Source organism: Populus alba, chromosome 13 (assembly GCF_005239225.2).
Source record: "Populus alba chromosome 13, ASM523922v2, whole genome shotgun sequence".
NCBI lineage: Eukaryota > Viridiplantae > Streptophyta > Magnoliopsida > Malpighiales > Salicaceae > Populus > Populus alba.
Genome location: NC_133296.1, coordinates 840689 through 866539, shown reverse-complemented (window position 1 = coordinate 866539; position 25851 = coordinate 840689). Strand labels below are relative to the sequence as shown.

The 25851-nt window shown below is 34.6% G+C and overlaps 4 protein-coding genes, 1 long non-coding RNA gene and 1 other non-coding gene across 6 annotated transcripts; 4 read left to right on the top strand and 2 right to left on the bottom strand.

Moving 5' to 3' along the window:
• Positions 1 to 1058: 1058 nt before the first annotated feature.
• On the bottom strand, positions 1059 to 3848 carry LOC118060979 (bidirectional sugar transporter SWEET16-like). Its single transcript, XM_035074315.2, has 6 exons — positions 3646 to 3848; positions 3520 to 3556; positions 2435 to 2642; positions 1837 to 1998; positions 1611 to 1730; positions 1059 to 1515 (listed from the first exon to the last, which is right to left on the bottom strand). Exons 1-6 carry the CDS (start codon positions 3677 to 3679, stop codon positions 1189 to 1191), a joined length of 888 nt encoding a protein of 295 aa, XP_034930206.1. The 5' UTR covers positions 3680 to 3848; the 3' UTR covers positions 1059 to 1188.
• A 2983-nt stretch (positions 3849 to 6831) lies between these two features.
• LOC118060978 (uncharacterized) lies at positions 6832 to 9462 on the top strand. The gene is made up of 8 exons (XM_035074314.2): positions 6832 to 6985; positions 7070 to 7151; positions 7239 to 7306; positions 7384 to 7481; positions 8133 to 8269; positions 8444 to 8511; positions 8777 to 8840; positions 9220 to 9462. The coding sequence occupies exons 1-8, from the start codon at positions 6975 to 6977 to the stop codon at positions 9235 to 9237; spliced, it is 546 nt and encodes a 181-aa protein (XP_034930205.1). The 5' UTR covers positions 6832 to 6974; the 3' UTR covers positions 9238 to 9462.
• A 1193-nt stretch (positions 9463 to 10655) lies between these two features.
• LOC118060976 (large ribosomal subunit protein eL18y) lies at positions 10656 to 12972 on the top strand. Its single transcript, XM_035074313.2, has 5 exons — positions 10656 to 10801; positions 10908 to 10997; positions 11279 to 11407; positions 11514 to 11696; positions 12607 to 12972. The coding sequence occupies exons 1-5, from the start codon at positions 10799 to 10801 to the stop codon at positions 12763 to 12765; spliced, it is 564 nt and encodes a 187-aa protein (XP_034930204.1). The 5' UTR covers positions 10656 to 10798; the 3' UTR covers positions 12766 to 12972.
• On the top strand, positions 11931 to 12014 carry LOC118061000 (small nucleolar RNA SNORD25). Its single transcript, XR_004689518.1, has one exon. It is a non-coding gene; the product is annotated as a small nucleolar RNA SNORD25 (small nucleolar RNA).
• A 356-nt stretch (positions 12973 to 13328) lies between the features above and the next one.
• On the bottom strand, positions 13329 to 15305 carry LOC118060975 (epoxide hydrolase 3). Its single transcript, XM_035074312.2, has 3 exons — positions 14763 to 15305; positions 14076 to 14317; positions 13329 to 13988 (listed from the first exon to the last, which is right to left on the bottom strand). Exons 1-3 carry the CDS (start codon positions 15225 to 15227, stop codon positions 13742 to 13744), a joined length of 954 nt encoding a protein of 317 aa, XP_034930203.1. The 5' UTR covers positions 15228 to 15305; the 3' UTR covers positions 13329 to 13741.
• Positions 15306 to 21571: 6266 nt separating this feature from the next.
• Positions 21572 to 25179, top strand: LOC118060974 (uncharacterized). Its single transcript, XR_004689512.2, has 3 exons — positions 21572 to 21698; positions 22786 to 23677; positions 23764 to 25179. It is a non-coding gene; the product is annotated as an uncharacterized lncRNA (long non-coding RNA).
• The last annotated feature ends 672 nt before the right edge of the window (positions 25180 to 25851 follow it).

The window sequence follows — 25851 nt, the reverse complement described above, 5'->3', positions numbered from 1 at the left end:
AATATTAAGTGGCTTTTCATTAAAAAAAAAATAAAGAGTGTATTTGAGGAATGCCGTATAAATTGTGTTTTTAAAAATTTTAATTTTATTTATTTTAAAAAATATATATATATTTTAAATTATTTTTATGTGTTAATATAAAAAGTATTATTTATAAGTTTATGATTAATCTCATGAGTCTTGAAATTAACGTATATGTAAGTCTTCAGTAACTTGAAGATTTGTAAGGCTCAAACTAATAATTTTAATATTTTTTTTTATTAATTTTGATAATAAAAGTCACAGATATACCTTTTTTCATATATTTTTTTAGTGATTTTGATAATAAAAGCCTTTTTTTCACAATTATATCTACCAAACACTATATAAAATGTTTTCAATTAAAAAAACACTTTATCCTGATGAATATTACCAAACACCTTTTCAAAATAAGTATAGCTATTTTTAAAGCTACAATCAAAAGTCATAGCTACAGCTAAAAGCTACAGTTTTTCTAATTTTTAAAAAAATGCTATAAAAAATATATTAACAGGAACAATACAAATAATCATAATTATAATAACGACCATAACACTGAAACAAAATTATATTAACATACTTAAATCATCAAATAAATGATTATACACACACACATATATAGTTGTCTATATATGACCCTAAATTGCTATAAAATTTCTATTTAAAATCTCTTTCAATATTCTACTCGTAAAAAATGCAATTGACGTCCCTTTCTCCTATGCTTTTTAGGCAAGGAGGTGCATTTATAAAGATTGCTGGGGGAGATTTGGGTGTGATGTGGAGGCTAACCATTCTTTTTATCAACTTGTGATTTGGATAACGATTTGACCAGAATCAACCCTACCGTCCACTGTCTCAATCGTTACATTATCTTAACGTATACGCAGTTAAGAATATCAAAATTTACTATGGTTAGTTTTTTATTTTTTATAGTTGTGGTTTGAAAAAATAAATTTAAAAAATTAAAAGAGAGTTTCTAATAAAATCTATATAAATTAGTAGTACATTAAAAAAAGCATTAAAGTAAATGGAATTAGAGCGAAGCACAAACTGCACATGGAATTAAAAATAGTTTTCCAAACGGTGTTGTTTTATGAAAATGTTGGATGATGCTACATGCCATCATCACCAGGAGTGACCTTCAATTCTCTCATTCTCGATAGATAGATATCAAACGGCATCGTTAGCCCAGCTTGAATGTTGCAATAACTCATAAGCACCTATAGAGAGTGTCTTGGTGAGCTTTTGCAAGCTGTGTTGCCTTTCAACCGATGGCTTTGGCAGGCTCTTTGTCTTTCCCTCAGCTAGGCTTCTGCTCTTCAGATTGCCAGCAGCTTCCTCATCATTATCACCCCTCGCCGGCATCTCGACGGCGCCTCCCTTCGCCTCGGTGTGGACTGGTCCTTTTTCTTCGATCATAGCTGCTGGCTTATTCCTGTAGATCATGTAAAGGATCAACTGGGCTGACCCCAGTACAAAACCAACAACATTCGGCACCTGAAATCGGACACAGTACGTACCAGAGGTTAGTTTAAGACATCTGACCATTAGGCAATCCTGGGACTAGATCAATGGAAAACAAGGTAACTTACTCCGATGTAGTAGTCTTTGACAAGCACGGCATAAACAGACCAAACACCTCCGTTTAGGAAGAGGAAAAAGGAGAGAAAAAAGGGCATGTACTGCACACTCCTGGTCCTTATCACTCTTTTCTGCGATGCATAACATTAGAGCAACATTTTTCATCGGAAATGAAACTCTCAGGTCTATTCAAAGCTTGATTTCAAAAACCAGAAAGGACTAGAGATTTAGACCTACCATAGCTGAAAGGGGTGCTGCGTACATGCCAATGGTTAACGCAGCACATAAAACCCCAACAAACGTAGTTTGCAAGCTTCCATGCATTGCTAGAAGAGTTATTGCAATTACCACTCCAAGAAAACCAGCATTCAATATGGCCACCAGCTTTGCCGTCTTAATCTGAATGATCGCCAGGAATTTCGACTCAGCACACTTGCAAGAATCTCTAATCTAATTAAGCTTTCTAAGCTATATATGCAAAAATTAGTAACCTTATTGTTGTGGAATATCAAATTGAGAATTCAGCCTTTGAATATTTAAAAACGATGATTTTTTCTTTTTAATTAATTGTAACAAGAGTACACGTTATCTAGCAAAACCATTGTGATTTTGATATGCAGGTATTCTTTTCAAATTAATTTCATAATTTATTACATCTCAACAGATAAAAGTATTCAATTAATCTCTCTCTATGTATTGATATATGCTGCTTTGTGAAATTACATGCAAGAAAAAATAGAGCAGTATAAATATTTAACGTATACGAGAAACAAAAACAGAAGAACAATACTGGTGAGTTGAAGACAAAAAAGAAAGATCATAGAGACAACGTCACCTTCTTGTCCTTGGGAGCGTACATGAGAAAGAGAGTGACATAGGTGAGTTGAAAGATGGCGCCAGCACCGTTCACGGTGACAACAAGAATATCTGGCTTCAGAATTCCATAGAATGTCCACAGACTTGTGCTCAGCAGTGTAGTTATGTACGGAGCCCCCTTGTAATTCTCTGTTGATTTCCTTTTCACCACCTTCCAAAAAGTCTTTCTGCAAAGGGAAATTAATCCATATATACTCTGGATTTATGTTACTTTTTCTAGTCAAATTAGATGGCTACCTACTCCATCTTAATCGTGTAGTGGGTGATGAGCTCATGGTTTTCAGCTTCGATTGGTCTCAAATTTGATTTTTTTTATGATCTATCTATCTTCTTCTTTTTCGAAGTAAAATTTATTTACTTCAAAGCATCATATACAAGATTTTCCGAGTCGGTATTTGACTATATTTGACACCAGGCGGTCCACGTTAGATTCCATTTTCTAATAATTAAGAAACCCGTAGATATTTAGAATGTGAGGATCAGACACATAGCTAATTCATGATTAAAGGTGAGGCCATTATTAATCTTTGCTAAATGATATTTAAAACTATATAGCCAATGACTACATGACTCCAATATCGGCACCTTCATCCATAATTAATGGGTTTAGGCTATAGATGGTAATTAACTCTCTTGTAAGCAGTACTCCTGTTTACATGGAAAATTAAAGAAAGCTTAATTAATTTTCTCTGCAAATCTGAAGATATGCGCTAGCAAGAGTACTGTTGAAAGATGAAAGCAGGCAATTGACAGAAGTACTAAACCACACCAAATTAACCTAATAAGTTCTAGCATACGAACAAAGGCTTTAATTGCAAAATCTTTTTTTTGAAGAATGAAGGCAAAACTTGCATTAATCAACTCAACAACTGGGGCAATGTAATTTTCACTTATCAGATGCATAAATTTAGTGTACGTGGTTAAGAAAATCCATACAGTAAAACCAAATTCTACACACATCAAGCTACCTGCTTACTTCAACATATTCCATGTTTTTATAAACAGTGAAGCCACCATTGTTTTTCATGGTTTAAAGATACTTACATGGGAGAAGTGAAAACCAGTAGAGAAATGATATTACCTGCAGAGAGAAAGTAAATGGCTGAAAACCCATGAAGCTGAAGTAGAAAATAAACCATTACAGAGGAGAGGAGAGGAGAGGAAACTAACCAACGATGCCGATAAAGAAGCTTATTTTAGCCATGACTAGGGCAGTGTAAGCTAGAAAGGTTGCTGAAGGAATGAATTAGAGAGACAAGGAGAAAATGTGGCTGATGAATATAAGGTGGATATATTTCAACTTTGATTAACTGCACTATCCTGCCTTTAATTGTTAATCTCAAGAATCTTGCCACGTTTTCACCCAATGTGATTTTTCTCTTTAGTTTTTGGAAATAAAGGACAAATAAATTAATCTTTCAAGATATATAAGAAGACAAGGGCAATGCGCGCGAGTTGCAGTACACGTTTGTGACAATAATGCATGGGGACCAACCCCGCCCTTCTTCTTCTCTTTTCTCGAACATGATTTACATGTTTTTTTGCGATTTGTGACCTAAAGTGGATGCTTTTGTCGTAATCTTTAAGTCGAATATCTTATGCGAAAATGAGATTGTTTAGTGCTTTGGTAATATTACCTAATCCTTCTAGAAAAAACATGTCGACCGGGTTTCAATTCATAAGCTTAATTAACTTATCGGATAATTACCAATAAATATTGCTCCACGTAAGAGTGACGTCTCTGTAAAAGAGGGACGGTCAATTACCGATCGATCATCTATTTTCATAGTTCATCTCTTTGACAGCACGAAAAGAAAAGATCCAGGCGATAGAAGAGCGGAGGTCTCCGTCATGCTTGGATAGATCGGAGACAGCCTTTGCCATCCTAGCTAGCTGGCGTCCTGTAGAACTGTTTATTAATATTTTTCATCACATTTTATAAAATCAAAGACAGGCAGATCGATATGCATGTTGAGCTTGGGAATTCGTGTAATTCTGTGCAATAAATTTTCGATTCTCGCTTGAGATCAACCTGAGAGATTGTCTACTCCTGCCTAAGAGCATTATTGATAGAAAAAAGTAAACAAAGTGATATACGCCACTGTACAGTGAGTCTCTTTCATGAAGCCATTCCCTTTTTCTCTGCTGTTTTCTCACGCTAAACATGCCATGAGGTGTCCTTTTACAAGGGAAAGAGTGTTGGTCTCTTGTCTTGTTTTTGCAAATCAGTCAATTAATTAATTACCGGAGGAATATTTTGATGGTTGATTTTTACAATATTATAATCATGGGAAAGTAGCCGTGAACGTTTCCAATTCAACAAGATTTCTTTATTGAATTTTTCAAATCGATCATCATCGAGTTTTGTGGAAATTACACTTGTTAATGGAGTTTTGAAAACTTATAGTTTGAACCATAAATTTTGATGTGCATATTATAACTTATATTATATACTTGATGTACCAAAAAAAAATCAATAAAAATCATCTAATTATTTATTAGTTTATTATTATTATTCATTTAATAACTAATGAGCCTTGCATTTGTACATCTAATCTCATGCATTGAATCTCATAAAAGCTATAAAGATAAACGTGTTTGGGTTAGAGCAGTATCATAATATATGTTTTTTTAAGAATTATTGTGCATCCTAACTCACACACAAGGATATAAACCTCGAGTTGATAATTATTTTGTAATTTAGTTTTAAAAATGGTTGTTGATCCCTAAATCACATCCCAAAATATATCCACGAAATTAAAAAAAAAAAAAAAACTAAAGACAATTATATTAAATGTTATAAATTTACCATATGATCCCTTACCGGCCACCATAAATATTAAAATTTGCCCGTTTAATTACAGTGCCCACCCACCTCACGTCTCTGTAGTAGCTTTACGCAATTGTCTGCGGTCCAAACCAAAGTCACACCAGTGTTTTGTCTCTATGAGCTTAAAAGGACAACCTTCTCTTTTAGTTTTTACTCTCTCTCATGACAACAATCAACACAGATAATCTCCTGCCTCTGTAATTATTGGCTTTTTTCTTGGGTTGCTCGTCAGATTGGTGATGGTGCTTCGATCGGCTGTTGAGATTTTATGAATTTCTTTAGATGTAGGATAAGAGATGGATTTATGGACAATTAAATAAATGATTGAGAAATTTTCTTGGAAAATAATAATTGAAGAGAGAGAGATTATGTTTGAATGATAATAAATTTATAATACGTTTTTTTTCCTTGATATATTATATATAATGATAGTTTGATTTTTTTTGGGTTAAATTTAAAGATTTATATGAATCCATAAATATAAACTATAATTTTTTAAAAATTCAGCTAAACAAGTATAATTTTAACGAAATTATAGGATGTTTAAAATATTTTTCCTAACTCTAAAAAAACACACAAGAAAAATAGATGGTTTATAATTATTAGTATTAAACTTGGGCTGACTTGGTGTATTTATTCCAAAAACCTATTATTAATAACTTGATTTATGGTGAATTTCAAGTTGAATTAGAAAAGATTTTGATTTTATTATATCTATAATGATTTAATTGATCCGATAAAACTTGATCTAAAATCAATTAAATTATCTCTAACCATTTTAAAGTTTTAATAAAACTAATTGTCGTGAATTAATGATGATGACCCGTAAGTCCACCAATATTTCAAATCTTTTTTCGAGTTTTCAAAACTAGATCTATCAATTTAATGTTTTAATTAAAGAGTGAAATATCATGATATAATGGACGTGGAATGCATTTCTAACTATTTAGAAGAAAATGAGGCAATTTTAAAATTATTGAGTAATAAGCAAATTATCAAGAACATTATGGGAAATAACAAAAAAATGAAGTTAAAAATAATAGTTTTGCACTAGAGTATGTCTCTTATAAAGATGCATTCAAAGCAACAATTACATTGCATAATTATCTCATGTGAAACGAGAACAATACACTAAAACTTCTTTTATTATTGAGTCAATTTGGATTAGTTATTTTTATTATAACAACATTGTGTATTTTTTTAAAAAAACTTATCTTGATGTTAACTTAGATAAGTTTGGTTAAATGACTTGAATTATTAAAAAATCGATAAAATCAATGTTTTTTTGTTTAATTTAAAACTCAGGTTGAATCATGCTTTGAATAACAGGTTTTTCTAAGTATTTTGCCGGTTTGGACCGGTTTAATAACTATACTAAAAATGATTACGGTGAAAACCTAGTAACCGTTCTTATATGGCCCATCAATGCTCAATCCATTATCAGCCCACACCCCGACCCCGCGCACAGTCACTCGCTTAATAAGCACGCTAGTCTAACATGCGCCATGGAGTTAGCTGCACCTTCACTAAATTTTAATTTAATTAACCGCTAAAAGAAACAAATACAAAACCGAAAAAGAAAAATCATTATTATTAGATTAGATCGATCCAAAACCTATAAAAACGCTAAATTTAATCAATCTCTTACTCTTTATTCTCTTTAAAAAAAATGTTCAAAAAGTAACCTTTCATTTCTTTGTATCTCTCACTCATGTTTTTTCATTTCCTGGATTTTGTTTTGATTTTTTTCTTATATTTTGTTAGGTTTTCAAGTGATGAAGTATCGTCACAAAACCAAGTGAAAGCATCAGTTCAACGAAAAATTCGACAAAGCATTGCTGATGAGGTTCTAAATTAAACAAGAAGAAAACCCTTTTTTTTTATTTTTCGGTTTTGTTTAGAATTTTCTTAAAAGTTTGATTTTTTTTGGCAGTACCCTGGACTTGAACCAGTATTGGATGATTTGCTGCCAAAGAAATCCCCTTTAATTGTTGTTAAATGGTAATATTATTGTTAAATTTTGTGAAATGATTGATGGGTTTTTGTTGTTTCTGATTTTTATTGTGATTGGGATGCAGTCAGAATCATTTGAATCTGGTGGTGGTGAATAACGTGCCATTGTTTTTTAACATAAGGGATGGACCTTACATGCCTACTCTACGACTTCTTCATCAATGTAAGTAAATGTGTTTGTTTCTTTGTCTGAAATGGCATTGTAACGGTGTTGTTAGCGTGTGCCTTTTGTTTTTAGGTTTGGAATTGATTGAGTAACGTAGTCAATGCTATAGTTATGTGGAAATGATGAACAGGAATTGTTGCATGCAGTTGTTGTAATGTATAGGATGAAAAATGCGATTATTTAAAACACAAGGTGGTGTTGTTTTTGAATATGGATAGTGGTGCATGTGTGCTTTCTTGGTATGTTTTGATTTCCTTTGCCGTTGCTGATTTGAATTTATCAGTAAACATAAATTTGGTTCAGTTCTGCTCTTAACAACCACCGGTTTTATTGTGAGATTTATTTGGGAAGAACTGGATAGTTTTATTCATGCATCAGTTTTAAATGTTTATAGGAGACAAGTAGTTGTGTTGTTTCGAATCAGAATGGAGTTTTATCTATTTGTCGCTTTGCTTGTGGTAGAGGATCTTTGGATTGTCAGTAGGAAAAGAAAAACTGGGCTTTTGGATATAGGTTTTATGATGCTTACTTCTCAATTGTATTTCATCTAATTTTTCTAATAGGAAGACCTGTCAAATGCTTCTTACTTGTTCCTTTGGAAGTTGAAATCTCGATTTACTTAGTTTGGATGTGTTACTGCTTCCACAGATCCAAACATAATGAAAAAATTGCAAGTTGACAGGGGTGCCATAAAATTCGTACTTTCTGGTGCTAACATAATGTGTCCTGGACTTACATCTCCCGGCGGTGCATTAGATGATGAAGTAGATGCAGAAACTCCTGTGGTATGGATTGAATTGTATTGTACTTAGAATGTCTATTCCTGATCAATTCTTTTCATACATCATGGCATTTATGGTTTCCTTTTCTGTTCTGATACGCTGCACAGGAGTTTGGTTTATTCTCTGCTTTTCCTTGATTAAAATGTTTTTATACATTCCTAAACTGAATGCTTCCAGGCTATAATGGCTGAAGGAAAGCAACATGCTCTTGCTATTGGCTTTACAAAAATGTCAGCAAAAGACATGTGAGTTATTCTCTACCTCAATGAAACTTGGTATTTCAATTTTGTGGGCAGTGAAATGGGAGAGGGGCTCAGATGGTGGCAGAGCATTTTTCCCAGCTCTAGTAGACTGATGAAGCAATTCGCACCATACTACCATAGCATAATTTTATAGTTTCCATCATCAATAAAATAAAACATGTGCACAAGAGATTGGTAAATCAGCGCTGATTCTATTGTCTGTGGGATTGGTTTATGTTATAACCAGAAGCATTTCTTTGATTTACAGAAAGACAATCAACAAGGGAATTGGTGTGGACAACATGCATTATCTCAATGATGGTCTTTGGAAGGTACGTCATCAAAAAATCTTTGACTCCTTGTTCAGCTATGTGCCTTGTTGATTTGGTTTTATGTTAATAAAATAGTAGGATTTTTTTTTTTAAGAAGTGCCATTAAGATGGTCAATATTGCTGGGAGTATTTCATCCTTTTGAACTTGATGTGTAAGCTACAAAAAAGTAATGTCATGGAACAAAACTTGGATTCCTGCATCACTTTTTGGGCTTGTAATTAGATGTTATGAACAAATAAATGAACCTCGTGCAGTTTATGATATATAGGTAGCATCACCTTTTCAAATGGAGTGATATTATCTTGTGATTTTCAAATTAGCATGATGTAGTTGATAATGGTAACAACTGTAATCATTTTTACTATTTGCATTATGCAGATGGAGCGTTTGGATTGAGGTTTTCTCCGAGAAAATATGCAGTGGTGTCGTTTAAACAAGACAGAAAGAGCATGTATTATTTGCCACTACAATGCTACTCTGATTTCCTGTCTCCTGATGTTGCTGAAGTAGTTTGTGTGAAGTTTTCTCTGCTCGTTCTCACCTTTTTTCCCTGTACACAACAGAAATTGATTTTACCATATAGATCTACCGTTTAATGAGTCGATCAAGGATATTACTTTTCGGGGATATCTTTAGAATATTGGTGGCTAAATCCGACTTTCTCCTGTGTGATTAGTTTGCATGTTAAACACCAACCAGATGGAAGCCATTTACAACCTTGAAGTGACATGCTTGTCATAATTTTGTTTGAACGGGAAGATCAGCACTCGAGATGATGACATTTTCGACTTGTAACAAATCATGAATTTGCTTCAAGCCAGTAGGTCAGAATTACAGATTGATTCATCAAGCCAGGCTAAGTCTTGTAACTATGTGTGATATAATGGAGACATGTTGAAGTTGGCGACGGTAAGGGAAGCGATTTCGAGTTCGGGGAGTGGCCAGCGCACCCTGGAAAGCCAAAGAAAAAGGAGGGAAGGCTGTAATATTTACGAGCCATAGTTTTAACATAATTTCTGCTCTTCGCTAGAAGAGGAATATGTGGAAGAGGTGATGGTTTAGCACATGGTATTCCTTATAATTTTTATTTGAATTTAATGATTACAAAAATAAATTTTGGTTCTGTCAAAATAATATATTCCATAATTATACCAAAGACAAAGAATAAGGTAGTCTATTAATGATTTTTTTTAATTAAAAAAATATGGTGTGGGATGAACAATTTATAGAGTGGAAATACACATCAAGGTAAATATATAGTTGAAACTCTACCTTTTTATTTAATTTTGAATATTTTTTCAATTTAATTCACTTAAAGATTAGTTTAAATTTAAGTGTTTTATTGAGGCCTTGCAATATATTAATAACAATGATTAATTTGGCATTACCATATATTTATTACCTACCCAAAAATTTTATATCTCAAGGCAATACAATTTTATTTTTACACAAACAAATAAAATAATTACTATATATAAATTTGAATTCCAACATCATATATTTATATTCAATTGGTATATAATTACAGTAAATATTTCTTCCTAAAAATATTTCTTAACGAATATGTTATCAGCTTATCTATATACAATATTTTCTATACAAAAAAAACCCAATACTAAAAAAAATTAAAAAAAATTCCCAACATTACATTATACATGTGATTTTTCTTTTATTAGAGAATTTTAATTTTTGTAAACATTATAATAAAATTAGCATTATTTGTCAACTTGGGTTGGGCCCAGTTAAATCAAAACCCTGTTAAGACTTAAGATCACAAACTTTGGTACCACGTGTACGGTTTGTGATGCATCTGCATAAAAAACAATAGACCTCACCCACACACATAAACCTAACTATATAGCTCATTAAAAACCCTAGCTTCATTTTTCGTTTTCCTCTCCAACTCCCATCAGCAGCACCACTAGCAGTAGCGGCGGGTAGCGTCGAAGCTTCAACAATGGTGCCTCTCTTCCCCCTTACTTCTTTCTCCTCACGAATATGCTTATCTACACGTGTTTACATGCCTATGTTTCAGTTACTGATATATATATTTTTTCATTTCTCAGGGGTTAGATTTGAAAGCAGGAGGTAAGTCCAAGAAAACCAAACGTACAGCTCCGAAGTCGGATGATATCTATCTTAAGCTTCTTGTTAAGGTTAGTTTTGAGAAACCCGTGTTTATTTTTCTATAATGTTTGGATCTTTTTGTGTATGTAGTTGTTTTTGTTACGGATATACATATAAAATCCATGTTTGTATTTCTATAAAGTTTTGAGTCTTTTATGTGTTTTTGGTCATATTGGTTATGATTAGGCTTTGAGGCCCCCTTTTATTTTTCTGACCACGCACTTTTTTTCGAAGTTATAATTTTAAAGTGTGCGTTGTTATGTATAATGTGCTGTGTTGTTGATTGATTTGAGACTGGTTTTTTTATTAGTTGTACCGGTTTCTTGTGAGAAGAACTCAGAGCAAGTTCAATGCTGTGATACTGAAGAGGCTTTTCATGAGCAAGATTAACAAGGCCCCACTCTCTCTTTCAAGGCTTATTACGTACACAAAGGGAAAGGTTAGATTAGAATTTTTGCTTGTAAAGTTTGGATCTCAATCGTGTGGTTTTATATGGTGGTTGTTTTTGTGGTGTTTTTTTCTTAAACTGTTTGTTTCATCTGCAGGAGGGCAAGATTGCTGTGGTTGTGGGGACAGTAACTGATGATATTCGAGTTTATGAGGTGCCCACATTGAAGGTCACTGCTTTGAGGTTTACAGAGACAGCTAGGGCCAGGATTGAGAAGGCAGGAGGAGAGTGCTTGACATTCGATCAGCTTGCATTGAGAGCTCCATTGGGACAGAACACAGTATGTACTCCATTTAGTTTGTTGGGTTTTTTTTTTTTTTCCTGTCGCAGAACTTCAGCTTTTTCACTATGTTTGTTGATGGATTGATCTTGCTGATTCTATGGTTCTGATTTTCTTGAATGCTATCTGAAATTTATTACTGTTTTTGGGTTCATACTAAGTATGCTTTTAATGTTGTAATACTACCTTCAGTATAGGTTTCTTTGCTTGTAAGATATTAATGGGATTCTATTGAATGTTTGTGATGAGCCTACAGGCCTGTATTGATTTGCGCAAATGATGGCAAATTTCCAAGAACATCTAAGGGACTGAGCTTTGTAATAGGACTCATATTTGTCTTGATGCATGAATCTTGGTAAATTAGTAATAAAATCATTGTCATTCTTTCTTGATTGATTATTTATTGATGTACTTGATTTTATACAGCAATACAATCATGATATATGAAAAAGAAAAGGTCTAGAGAACACACAAGTTGTTGGTCATGTTATTGTTTTCTCTGCTTTTGATTTTGTTAATCACCATAGATTTATTACTCTACTAGATCTAGGGACTCTAGAATCCTTTGGCATTGGTGTTATTCCCACATTTTATCTATCTCTTTTAGGTGCATGTTTTTTCTTTTTAGAAATTTCAAAATGTTTTATTTGTTCAATATGATAAATGTTGTAGTGTACTTTATCATGAAATGCAAAATTCAATTTAGTTCTGTATGGTTCTTTCTGGTTTCTTTGGTTTGGAGTTTTATCTTTCTCTTAACACGATATGCATAGTTCCACATGCTGTATCTTCTCCAACTTCTTGGTATCGAAAATGGCAGCCATTTTCAGAATTCATGCAACTTGTATGAATTACCTAATATTATTCTTGTTTTGGATGTTTGCTTATTCTTTTTTTTTTTTTTTTGCAGGTTCTCCTCAGAGGCCCAAAGAATGCTCGCGAAGCTGTCAAACATTTTGGCCCAGCTCCTGGTGTGCCACACAGCCATACCAAACCATATGTGCGTGCAAAGGGAAGGAAGTTTGAGAAAGCTAGAGGAAAGAGGAACAGCAAGGGCTTCAGGGTTTAATTTTGTTGTAGTGATAAATTGTGAGGCAGTTTGTTTTGATTTTGACTCTCCGTGTTCCAATTTTTGTTAAACTTTAGGATTTTAAAGATCTTGTTCATTTTATTTCCATTTGGGTTATTGGTTAATCCGCATGGATTGTTTAATGCTCAGATATCAAACTTGGTTATGCGTAATGAATTATTGAAGATCTCAATTTTCTCCCTCAAATATTCAAGTAGAAACTTATGGAATCCCGAAGTTACATTTTTTTACTACATCTGTCAGCTAAAAGTTGAACAAAAACCTCTGATGGAGCTACTCATAGCTGCCTGTAACAAGTGTTTGAGTTTCATCTGCATCTTGTTGCAAAGGTTTGTTGTTCAAGCTTTGGTATTTCTAAGTCATCTATCAGTAGGGAAGAGGAATGCAGGCTTCATTTTTCTTTCATCTTGTGTTGAAAAGTGGCCGAAGACAGTAATGGACGGGTGTTGGCTTCAAATCAAAGCTTTCACAGATTTCTACTCTCAGACCAGATGAAAGAAAATTTTCAATTTAATTACTGAAACCAGCATATAAATTTAATGGCAAGTCTGGTTTGTTCGAAAAAATATTTAAAGTGATCTATATATCACACAGGCTTTAAATTAAGTGATAATATAAAGGATTCATAGTATTTTAGCAAAGATTAAAGACTTTTTATTATTGAAAGCACAAAGATTTCTGAACAATTACTTCAGCACCTAATCTATCGTTACAGTAATTATGCATCATATTAATTTTATGCAGCGTTTATATGCTTGACATATTGAAATTATATTGCAATTACAGCTACCAGTCAAATCCAAACAAACAAGTTGCAAGTTGCAACAGAACAAGGTTTGTCTAGTTTGATAAACCACAGCTTTGGAACCAAATTCTCATATTAAAGGCAAACTACAAAGCTTCCAGGGTTGTAGATTATGGTTCTGGACACATTCTTGAGAGGTAATAAAACAGATCAGTATTTGCTAATGTAGTCAGAAATGTGATTGCTGATCTCCTCTGCCTTCTCTTGGTTAATGAAATGACCAGCTCCTTCCATCACAACTACTTCCTCCAATAATGGCACATAGTGCTTGAAGGCACCACTATTGACAAATTCCTTCATCCCCGGAGTAGTATAGACCATGTCAAGATCTCCGACCACAAACTTTACGGGCACTTTCACTGCTGCCCCAGTCCACGATGCTGTGAGCTCCCAGTTCCTGCAATAATCAGATTGTAACTATTAGGGAAGGATTTTGAGGCTTATATTTGGTTCATTTTCCAATAAGGAAATGAAAAGAACATACAAATCTAGAGCTCTGTAGTAGTTCAACCCTCCAGTGAACCCTTTCTGGCTATGTTTCGTGGCATAGAAAGAAAGGTCTGCTTCTGTGAGCCAAGATGGCATGGTAACTGGTTCCTCTGGATAGATTCCGAATGGATTTTCTTTCGGCAAGCAAGGGGGACCTGGTTTGCGATCAGTCAAGATTTTCTTTAGCACTTTTTCAGTTCCAGCACGTGCAATCTCAGCTTCAATCACTCCTGGTTCCTACCACATTAAATAGCCAGTCCTTTTGCTTCAGTTCATACCAAAGATCAACACGTTTTTTCTTGACTAATCCTCTAATATTACGTAGCATTCTTACCGAATTGACTTGCAGAGAAATATCAACCATCGGACTTATGAGAATCGCTAGTGAAATCCTCTTAATTCATTCAATGCATGAGATTTTCCAGAAAGTGCAGTCGGTGAGAATATTTTGAAAGTTTACCATTGATCCTTTTTAAATGTCAATAGTATGAGAACTTTGAGCTTTCATACACCAGATTTAAATAAACAGTTTCCAAAATCGAGATGTTAGAATCCAAAAATTTAAATAAGCAGCTTGCTTTGGAGCTGTTAGATCCATAAACATAAGAAATTTAGAAGTATGCTCCAAAGATATGATCATTCAAGGCTATAGCATGCTTTATATGCTAAAGAAAACACAAACCTGGAATCTGCACATGTAATAGTCTTCTCCAAATACAAGTTTCATGCTCTCCACTGGCTTCATCTTGGGATTTCTTGGCCTGTATGGAACACTAAGGCAGACATATGCCTTCACTCTATCAGGCCTGAACAAGCACAAGTACCATCCAATAAAAGCACCCCAGTCATGTGCAACAAGAAACACTTGCTCCACCCCAAGATAGTCAATGAGTGCAATAAGGTCACCAACAATATGAAGACAAGAATAGCTAGAGATTGATGCTGGAGCTTCAGTGTCACCATAGCCCCTAAGATCTGGTGCAACAGCATGGTAGCCCAGGGAACTTAATGCAATAATCTGATGGCGCCAGGAGTACCAAAGCTCTGGAAATCCATGGAGGAGTAGCACAACAGGACCTTGGCCTTTCTCAGCTATGTGCATGTCAATGCCATTCACTTTCACCATTCTATGGCTTATCCCCTCCATCTCTATACTTCTCTAACCTCTACAGATCTTTTTTCTTTTCTTTTCTAAACTCTAGCTGAGATCTCTTTGTGGCATGGCCTGGTTCATAAATAGAATGCTGTCAAATTTAAGAGGGCTGGGGAGCATCACAGAATAATAAATGGAAGTAAATGAGAGGCCGGGTGATGGGACCAGATTTTAAATTTTAGTTTAAGCGTTAGGCATTCCAAGATACTGATTTTTGTCCATTCTAGAGTTCGACATAAATGCTGACAACAAATGAGCTTTGTTGTTTTCACCTTTTTTTCAGATAAGAGATGGGATAGTTATTCAGTTGTCATTAATGTCTTGGATTGTACATTGTAAATACACACCAGCATGGATGATCTCATTTTGGTAGGTTACTGGTCACTTTTCATTCATCAAATTAAACCTAACTCGTATACTATTCATTAAAATATCGTTCTAATACTGTTTCAGGATATAAAAGATAAAATAAAAAATGTAAGAATATAGAAGACAACTTTGAAGACATGTATGGATCAAAGACTTCACACACAATCAAGGCTGAGTTTCAAGTTTATAGAAAATATTTAGGAATCTCATGTAATGAAGGGGCCAGAAGAACATTTAGACATGAATGGCATGCTCTCTCCACCACTTAAGCAGCACAAGGAAAGCCCGTTTCTCTAGAGTCTAGAATTCAAACTTTGCACAAAGCTATGGAATTTAAAATTATGTCTGAATTCGTTAGGTTGCTTTCTTGTTCAAACAGACCTCTCCTCTGCCATTAGCAGCGCAGAGACATGTGATGATCAGTTTGGAGAAAGGCCAGCAGACATAACATTATCATTTCCTGACATGAAAACGAATCTCTGGCAGCAATGCTAGAGTGCTCTAAAACTCATCAAACGGTTACACAAATAGAGAATGCTTGATAACTGAAGGTCGTAATCACAATTCACAGCAGTTCTAAGAAAAACTATAAATTATAAATTATAATCTTTTTGTAATTAAGATTTAAAGAAAGTTTTTAGTGGGATTTATGTAAAACTATGACGTAAATTAATTAATCAAATACTTTCAAAACACTGCTAATGAAGACAAAACGCAGGTACAAATGGAGCCATGTTCTTAGTTGACGCACTGATTAGAGACCCTAATAATAGAATATTAACAAAACATGTTTGCTAAAACAAACGACACGAAGATAAAAACAGACAGACAATCTCCATTAATCAATCAAGTAGCCAAGAAGGAACCTCTAGTAGCTTAAAACAATAAATATACTTGGAAATTGTAATCTACCATCATCGACTATGACTTCATCGGCTTTATTTTTTTCTTGTAACCTTTGGAGATTTTTAATGGAATGGAAAAGGGTTTGCATTAAATATGAAATCAAAGTGGGGGAACTACATATATATGCCCCACTTCATTGTTAATGCTTGATGCATTACCAGCCATTTCTCTTAATTATTTTTCTTTTCTTTCACCCGTCTAATAGCAGCCCATACTTGGCATGTAAGGCGCTTCTTTATAAAAATCCATTAAAAATATGAACCAGGAAGGTTAGGTGTTAAATGTCAACATGGGGTGGAGATAGGATTTGTAGTTAATGAAATCTTATGTTTGGAGTCTTCTGAGTTGAATTTAATTTAGAGGTTTTAACAAAATTTTATATTTGAAATCTTCTCAAGTGTCAAGAATTAAATTTTAAATGAGATTCAATCTTTAAAAATGCTAAAAAAATAAATTAGAAGTCAATTCCTCTTATTTAAAATTCCAGATAGAAGAATATTACTATGAAAACTAACTTTTCCTTAAAAAAATATCCATCTAGCCTTTTTCTTAAAGACCTTTGAAGAAATAAAATGAAGGTAATACAAAAAATAAAATAAATTGAATTTTATCTTTTTCAAACATGTAAATTCAGCTTATTTATTAATTGAATTCAAATTAAATATTATAATTGAACTCAATTATATTAGAGAATCGGTTCCAAACAAAGGACTTAAAAGTAAAGATTCTATTTCGATAGGTGTTAATACTTTATTATGTAATATTAGATTTAAACATGATTATCGTATTAAAATTAAATAGAAAATAATTTGTTTAATTAATAATCTCATACAATTATTCTAAATAAATCACTCTTTAGTAGATATGTCATGGGGGTAATGAGAAAGTTTTTGGGGCAAATGTATAAAACAAAGGGGTAAATTAAAACTCAAATTATCAATGATTATTATGAAACTCTTAAAAAATATTAAAGGGGGCAATGTGTTGTCTTTCTCTGTTTTTTTTATTATTATTTTATAGGCAGCAGAGAGAGGCGCTGCTGCCTTTGTGGCAGCAGCAGGAGCTGCCATGGGCAGCTTGTGTAGGCTGTAAAATGAGAGTGATAGAGAAAGAGGTGAGACAATTACAAGAGGGTGTGAGAGAGAGGTTTGTCCTCCTCCAGTAGTGTAAATTGTGGCTTTCTCCTATCTAATAGTATTGGCTGCTCTGTGAATGTAGGCAAGTTGCTGAATCAAAATAAAAATGTTGTGATAAAAATGATGTGTTCAGCCTTCGGGCAAAGATAAACGGTCCTAACATGTTGCAGTGGCATTTGTTAAGCCATCCTTCCTGCAAGTTTGGCCTGGACTTTTAATTCAGCTGCTTTGCTTTCCGGTACAGATTTAATGTAGATTTGGACAGGTCCTTGTTTAAGCTTGGTCACAGCTTCCAGTTCTGAATTCCTTGCAGGGTTTAGAAAGGATTTGATGAGAAGAGAGGATAAGGATTAGGACAATGTAAATTGCAATGTACTCCTTTCTCTTCAATAGGTTCAACCGGGCTTGTGCAGGATTATATGTGTTGAAGAAAGGAATGGTTCACTGAAAAGGACACGCAGATTAGAAGATTATACAGCCTTAATGTTTGACAGTAGTTTGCTGTTATCTTACTATTTTTACATAGGGGACAGCTCATAAGGTAGATTGTTAAAGCTCCTTTGAATTCCTGTCAACAAAGGTTGCCGATTGCAAAACACTGGCAGAAGGATTCTGAGTTCTGTGGTGAATTCTTATTTCAGCAGCCTGCGCACTTATCAGTAAAATGGCCATAAGTCTCGATAGGAATCTCCAACTAATGCCAATGTTTTTGATGCGTTGGAAACTAGACACGCATTTCCAGGGACAATGGCTTGCGTGGTAATTTGCTCTGCTTCGATGCAGTTCCACTTTTGAATTTGAAACTGAAATCTGGATATGTCACATATATTTTCAACTTTGGGGATTTCTTTGGGCTGAGCTCAGGTTCTTTTAAGGACTCACTTGAGGGTAGAACTACTACAGAGCTTTGGATATGTATGTTAGCAGGTTGCAGCTCTGCCAATACGAATAATTTATACAAGGCTGAATAATTTATACAAGTGGAGAAATTCAATTTCAATGAATTCCCTTGTACAATTTGGCTTCCAACAGTCAGTGAGAAATAATTGTTTCAATTTATGTTGTAATATAGAAAAATACTTTGTATCTTGATCCTGTAAATTTCGACAGATCTTTCTTGTGCTATTAGAACTATAGGTTCCCCTAAAAATGTAAGATAAAACTATACTCGCATCAGAGATTGGAAGGATTAAGAGAAAGAAAAGGGTGTCAGAATGACATGTTCCTGACCTGAAAAATCCTTGCTACAAATTTAACCAACCTTAGATCTTCCTTAGTTTTTAACCATATATTTGTGTTTGTGCTACTCAATTGATCAATCATTCTTTTGTCAGGACGGCTACTATTTCTCACTTTGCAGCAAAGAGATGACAGGAATGAAACAGAACGAAAGACAAATGTTTGCATGTCATGTTTATTGTAAAGCTCCAAGATTAGCTAGGCAGGAGAAAGAAAGTAAACAGAAATGCAATAGGCATAGCAAAGCTTTAAATTTGCTATTGAATATAGTTTCTGTTCCATTCCCATGAAATTTTCAGTGATAATTATCTTTCTATGATTTTGAAGTACATTTCTTGTTTTCAGACTCAATGCACAATGCAAACACCTGTAGATTTGGGTGCATGAGCCACTAGAGGATAATTTCCGGCTATTTTTTTTATGAAGGCTAAAGCAATAGCAACTAGCTTCTCAAACTCTGGTTTCATAGCTATCAAAGGAGATTTCTTGTTTGCTTTTCCAGCGAAAGTATCCCCGGGTGTCTGCGCCCAGTCTGCAGCAGCTCCAACCCAGGTACTAGCATCAGTGTAATATTTAGAATTCAACGCTGGCAGCGAGTCCTTAATCTTTGTCAAATGTCAATTGTAGCGTGGTAGATGTATTTATCTGAAGTTGTTTTTAACAGAAGGTTGATGTTGTTGTGGACTTTAGCACTGCCTTTCAAAGCTTTCTCTACTGCAAGTTAAGCCATGCCTTGGAGACCAAGCCCATGGTTTTCCCAGAAGAATTCAACAGTATATTTGCACAGGTCCTTGTCTATGGTTTGGTCATAACCTTCACTTATCAAACATCCCTTTTCATCCAAGGAATTAATGAGCTTCAAACCACTAAGACATATCTGTTTTCATATCAGCAATTGGAGAATATTGGTGTACTAGTTCCTGGAACCTATCTGTCTTCAATTCAGAAAATTTCCCTTTCATTATGAAGTTCACAAGGCCCTTTGTCAGGCAACTGGCCAACATTACCATGCTTCTCTCTTAAACATTCTAATCTCAGATGGGAGCGGGATTCTTAGATTAAGTGTTTAGAACAGCTCGTCATTCCAATCCGGGGACATTCATGAAAAATCAGTCAAATTTCTGCAGATCAAAATATGAGAAACACTTAAATTGAACTTAACAAATTGGTCGTTGCCTTTTTTCTGGAATTAAAACTGGATAAGGGGATTCATTAATATTAAACTTTATAACTTCTTCTTGCTGATATGCGTAGAGAGCTAGCAGCATGTTTCAAGATCTTTATGTAAATGCTATATTAGCAATAAGATTATGATAAAAAGCTTTAAAAGCTTAGAAGGGCTGAAAAATTACAGTAAAAAGAATGTAATCCAATAACATTGGAGCACATCTCCATCAAAAATATTAAGGAGAAGGCTCAAGCAGAGAGGATAGTACTCAGTTTGCTTTACGCACAAATAAAATCCTGGAAACTGCAAAATGGATTCCCAAGAAGAACTATGTGCGAGTCATTAAACAGAAAAGGATGAGAAAACATCAAAGCTTATCATAATACATTAGAAAACGAAATCTTTTTGTTTGGAGAGAAAGGGCAGAGAAATCAGATGAAGATCTAGACTGCTTTTACTAGTTATTTTAGAGAGGGACGGAGGGATTGGGAGAGAGAGAGGGGGGGGGCAGGAGGAACTGCTTTTTAATGGTAAAACCCTACTTAGGCCTTCTCCTAGAAGAGGTTATATAGAGAGAGAGTAGGCAGGATAGCAGAATGACTATACTACCCTTCCTTTATTTTGTGTTTATTTATATATTTATCTTATTTTATTATTATTTTATAAGAAGGATTCTCACTGTAATTAATTAGTAAAATAACTATCTCTGTTATTTAATCCAAAATCTTGATAAACCAAATTCACCCATTCAAATGCTTCTTTTTTTTTTAGATTTTCCATTAAAAAACTAAATTTATTTTTCTAGAATTACGATCTGAATTTAATTAAAATAGTGTAATAGGGAAGTGAAACGGATGAGACATCAAATAAAAAATTAAAATGAAAACCTTGTGAAACAAATAAGATATATTAAAAAAATAGAAATACTCAATAAATTCTACAAAACTAAAAATTTGAAATAATATTAAAAAAAAATAAAGGATGAGTTGGATCGCATTTCCTTCCCCAACACACCCTTAATCAACATCATTAACATTAATCAATCATAACAATAAAAAAAGGACCAAACTTTAGCAAAAATCACTACCCGAAGCTCTAAATCCTACGGATTACAAACACAAAATCCAACCATTTTCTTTTAAAAAATTATATAAAGTAAAGCAAATTTAAACCAACAAGAATCTAAATCATCACAGAACCCCCCAAAAGATTCATAATTTACATGACCAAACAGAGAAATCGATCCAAACAAAATAATCCAATTGACTACAATAATAATCTCAAGACTCCCCTGAATGACGAAGACACATAATCGAAAAAAGAAAGAAACTTGACATATGGGTTTGCTGTAAAGAACTTGGAAGAGTAAGAATCTGAGGAAGATGAGTGATGGTGTTTACGGCGGCGTTACGAGTGAGACTTAATGTTGTTACTACTCTTTTTCCGGACCTTGAGAGCTTCTCTGTCCCAGCGATTGCGGCAACGGCGACGGTTAGGAGAGGAAGGAGAGCAGGAATCGGAGGGCAGAGAAGATGACAAGGCTGCCATTGATTGATGGATTGATTATAGTTTGGTGATTGGGAGATTTGAAAAGGGGAAGTCAGTTATTGACGTCGTCGTGTGCTTCCCTGTGAAAACTGATAAGTGGTGAGATTTTTCTATTTTGAGTTAATTATAGTATTCAGAAATAATTATTTAATAATATTATAAATGTATCATATTATTTAAAAATAAAGTCTAATTCTTATTAATATAAATTGATTTAAAAATACTCCTTGTTATAATAAAAAATAATTTTCTATTTAGAATATGATTTCTTTATTTATCAAATCTCCATGTCTCACCTAATTCTCATTTGGAATCATGAAATTAACTAAAGAATTAAATTATAAATATCTTTAAAAATATAGAAATCATATATACATACATACATTTATATTTCTTGAAGTCACCAATTATATTTTTCAATAAAAAAAAAAATTAAGTTATACAGTTTAATGTTTTGGTATTTTCAAACCAATTTCCTCTCCTTAGGACTAGGGTTTTTTTTTTTTTTTTTTCAATGTGATCTTCGCAGCTTCTCCTTAATTTGAACATGAAATAATAATGCAGGAAATAAACCAATAATCACTTGACAAAATGCATTAATGGCACGATTTTTCTTCTTAAGCAATTAAATGATAATTAATTAACGGTACTTAATCAGTTTAATCAATGTTTTAGCTAAAGCATCACTTGCATGTAAATGAGAAGAAGAAAAAATAATGGGATTTTTCAATATGCTAGGATTCTCCATTTTGATTTTTGCTGCATTCATCAGAGTAATAAAAGTTGCTGAATCCTAACTCCGCCTAAAGTTACGAGTCAATGGATTACCTTGTCGGATGATTATTATATAAGCTTGCTTGGTACAATGTGATAGTTTTAATATGACACAAAATAAATAAATCTCTGTAAATCTGAAAAGAACAGTGAAATTGATGTTTTTTTTTTTCATCTACAATACTTGATAAAAGATCAATGGAGAGGGAGAGGATTAATTAATCTAAATCAATGATTTTTGTCAATAATGATCAATGGTAGAATTTGGTTTACGTCTATTCACGGGGAGTATTAATTGGCATTAAACACAAACAGATTGTTAAAATTTGAAAGAAGAAGAAGAAGAAAAAGAAAAACTCTCTCAAATCAATCCCTTTTTCAAGCTTATTTTCTGACCAAGAAAGGTGTGTAGGGGATCCCGGTGGCCTTGATCCAGGAATCACCCTTTAGGAACCTTCCTGGTGTGAAATCCATGGCATGTTGACGGTTGATGGTCTTGATTCCATTCCACTTCACACGAAGATTCTTGCTAGAACCAGGACCATAGTTGTTGAACTCTGTGTACCAACAAGTCTTGAGTCCGAAAGTTCCGAGCCAAGGCAACCATCCTTCGGGCTGGATGAGATCGTCGATAAATGACTCCATGATGATTGTTCTTGAGTATTCCTTCCATGGACGGCCGAGGTATGACTTGAATTGTTTCCTTTCAGGGAACAGGTCAGGGTGAGCTGTGATAGTGCTGTTTTGGATGACAAGAGCTGATGGCTGCCTCCTCATTTTCCTGCCTTGAGCAGTCACAATGCACTGCTGGTTTTCCAATGGCTTGCGGACCAAGAATTTGCAGTTTTGGAAGACTGCAGAAGCATCACCGAAGACGAAGTCAATGGTGCCGGAGATGCTGCAGTCACGGTAGAACTGGCGTTTGGCATGTGTGTACAATGTATCCTGGTGTCCGTCCATTGAGCAGTTGTAGAAGATAGCGTAATCAGCCGAAACTCTCAACGCCACAGCCTGATGTTTGATGGCACCAGCATTGTTCTCGAAACCAATATTCTTGGCCACAAAGTTATCTCCGAGGACAGCTGCAGGCAATTCATGAAATTCCAGGACATATATAACAGTGGAAATGTGTTAGATTTGGGAAGAACATAGAGAGTTCTCAAAATAGATCAGGCTTACATACCGACTGTTGCGGTGTGGAAAGTGTTGATTCCATCAACAAAGTTCTTGTTTCCGATGATGCGAGTATTCTCCCTGCCATCTCCAATCACCACCAAATTAATCATGCCCTTGCTGATCTCAAGGTACTCTTGATAAACTCCTGCCTTAATGTATAACACAAAGGCCTTTTTGCTCTTGATGGGAACTTTTTTCAATGCTTCTCTGATAGTTGAGAAATCTCCACTTCCATCCTTGGCCACAACAATGTCAGCCTTAATCTTCGAAACGGGTGCAGCCAGGAGTCTGCGGGTTCCAAAGTCAGTCCACGTGGGGAATTGATCACCATGGCCAAGAACAGGTAGATCGTCTTGAAGAAGGCGGCGGTGGGTGAAACTTTCCAATGAAGGGATTGCGGAAGAGATCCCGGAAACGATGTCAAGGAGATTGGCGCTAAGCTCCATGCCCAGCTTCATTCCCTTCTTCGTTTTCTTTCCAGCATCAGTGGTTGTGTTTTCAAACCCGTCCAAGCAAGTCTCTTGATATGTGATGGAAGCACTAAGCCAGGTCTTAACATCTGCCATCATTTTCTCTAACTCGCTAAGATCAAAATCCGTTACTTTGTCAAGAGATTGCTTGAGCTCCCCAACAGACATGTTCATTAGCTCTTTGCAGCTCTGAAGAGCCCCTCGGGTTCTTGGATCCTTTGAGAGTTCCTCCAAAAGCTTTGATTTCTCGGAAGCCTCATTAATTTGCTTCTCTGCAATCTTGAATGCTATTTTGATCAACTCCTTAGGATCGGTGGTGTTTCCAGCAGCTTTTTGGAGGCTTTCTTCACATGTTTTTCTGTAATCGGTGGGCTGGCAAATGGCTTTGACGGCTTTCACCGAGGCAGAAACCTGACTGGTGCTTTTATGACTGCTGCCATTGAGGTCGTCATTACCGTCTTTGTTAAGGCCAACGCCAACGGTCACAGCTACAACCATAGCTACCAAGAGCATAGAAGAGACGCCGATAATGGCCAATCTCCTCTTTCTCTTTGAATCATCCCCGTAAGACATTTTTATCGGGAAAAAAGTAATATTTATAGATCAATAACTTTCAATATTAAGAAAGGAAAATAAAATGCTCAATCTGATCACTCTCTTTTCCTTCCTTCTGTTTTCTTTTAGCTGCTAAAGGCTCAAGAAAGAGGGGTAAAGCTCAGTTAATTAGCTTTCCCCTTAGTTTGAAACCTGAAAGACCAAGTTGAAGTGATCTTAGAAAGAGGAATGTATATTTATAAGAGACTTGAAGAAAGATATAGGCTTCCAAAGTTAGTCAAGTCTGTTACAAAATTTGAGGCACAGAGGAAAAGAGACAACCAAAGACAAGCTAGAACATTGTCGTTGTTTTCTAAATATGGAGCTTCACCGCTTGAAGTTTTCAGGAACATTTTTATTGGTGTTTCGTCTTAATTTTAGGCCATTGACCAATTATCTGTAGCTGTTCTAATGATGGATAAATGGTTGGTAAATGCTCGTACTCTACCATCCATATTTTAAGAAAAATTAGTCTGTTTTATTTTTAGACTTGGATGCACGCATTGAGCTTATCTGTTTGCTATATGCTCCAGTGGTCAATTCTGAGGTCGTATTTTAGCATTGCTCTATAGTAAATGGAAACTCAGTAGCAACTGACAGAAAGAATATGTTGGTGTTATGATGCAGAACTTAGTTTTCTTTCTTTTTTTTTTTTTTGGTGGAGGGAGATTTCTCCGCTAGGTAAACCCAGAAGGATCAAAGAATTGCGGATAAATGTACCAGAAGAACTTCATTGTATGAGCCGAAAACTCAACATTTCTATTACAAGAATTGAAAACCCTTACATGCACAGTCGAATGTTCTTGCAGAATTTATAGCCAGAAGAGCAATGAAAAAGGTTATTGAATTAACTGGTATTCATTTCACCTGTCACAAGAATATTCTTTTTTTAGCAGGACAATATGTCTGAAATTAATTTCAATTCAACTCGAATAGTTTATTATACAAATTCAACCCATGCTTGCAAAATAATTGAAAGGTGATTTCTACAGAAAAATATTTCTTTTTATCAGAACAAACTGCATCCAAACACAATTTATACCTGATAGGTTCCCCTGAAGCTATAATGCCGCGCTAAATGATCGAATTTAAAGAGAGGGACTTCAATTCTATCAATAATTATGTCTGAAAAATGAAAAAGAAATCTAGATAAACCATCAAACATAAGGCACTCCTGTTGCTGGCAACCAGAAACCTCTAGTATATATGAGGCTGGGCATGGTGAGGTTAGCTGCGTC

Bases quoted from the DNA above. Each gene is read 5' to 3' on its own strand.
- LOC118060979 (XM_035074315.2), bottom strand. From the start codon at position 3,679: ATGGCTAAAATAAGCTTCTTTATCGGCATCGTTG. The intron at 3,557-3,645 runs GTTAGTTTCCTC...TTCTCTCTGCAG, and splicing joins CTTCTTTATCGGCATCGTTG to GTAATATCATTTCTCTACTG. The intron at 1,999-2,434 runs GTGACGTTGTCT...GCGATCATTCAG, and splicing joins ACGCTCCCAAGGACAAGAAG to ATTAAGACGGCAAAGCTGGT.
- LOC118060978 (XM_035074314.2), top strand. The intron at 7,152-7,238 runs GTTCTAAATTAA...TTTTTTTGGCAG, and splicing joins GACAAAGCATTGCTGATGAG to TACCCTGGACTTGAACCAGT. The intron at 8,512-8,776 runs GTGAGTTATTCT...TTTGATTTACAG, and splicing joins AAAATGTCAGCAAAAGACAT to AAAGACAATCAACAAGGGAA.
- LOC118060976 (XM_035074313.2), top strand. The intron at 11,408-11,513 runs GTTAGATTAGAA...TTTCATCTGCAG, and splicing joins TTACGTACACAAAGGGAAAG to GAGGGCAAGATTGCTGTGGT. The intron at 11,697-12,606 runs GTATGTACTCCA...TTTTTTTTGCAG, and splicing joins CTCCATTGGGACAGAACACA to GTTCTCCTCAGAGGCCCAAA.
- LOC118060975 (XM_035074312.2), bottom strand. From the start codon at position 15,227: ATGGAGGGGATAAGCCATAGAATGGTGAAAGTGAATGGCATTGACATG. The intron at 14,318-14,762 runs GTTTGTGTTTTC...TTAATGTGGTAG, and splicing joins ATTACATGTGCAGATTCCAG to GAACCAGGAGTGATTGAAGC. The intron at 13,989-14,075 runs GTATGTTCTTTT...TGATTATTGCAG, and splicing joins TACTACAGAGCTCTAGATTT to GAACTGGGAGCTCACAGCAT.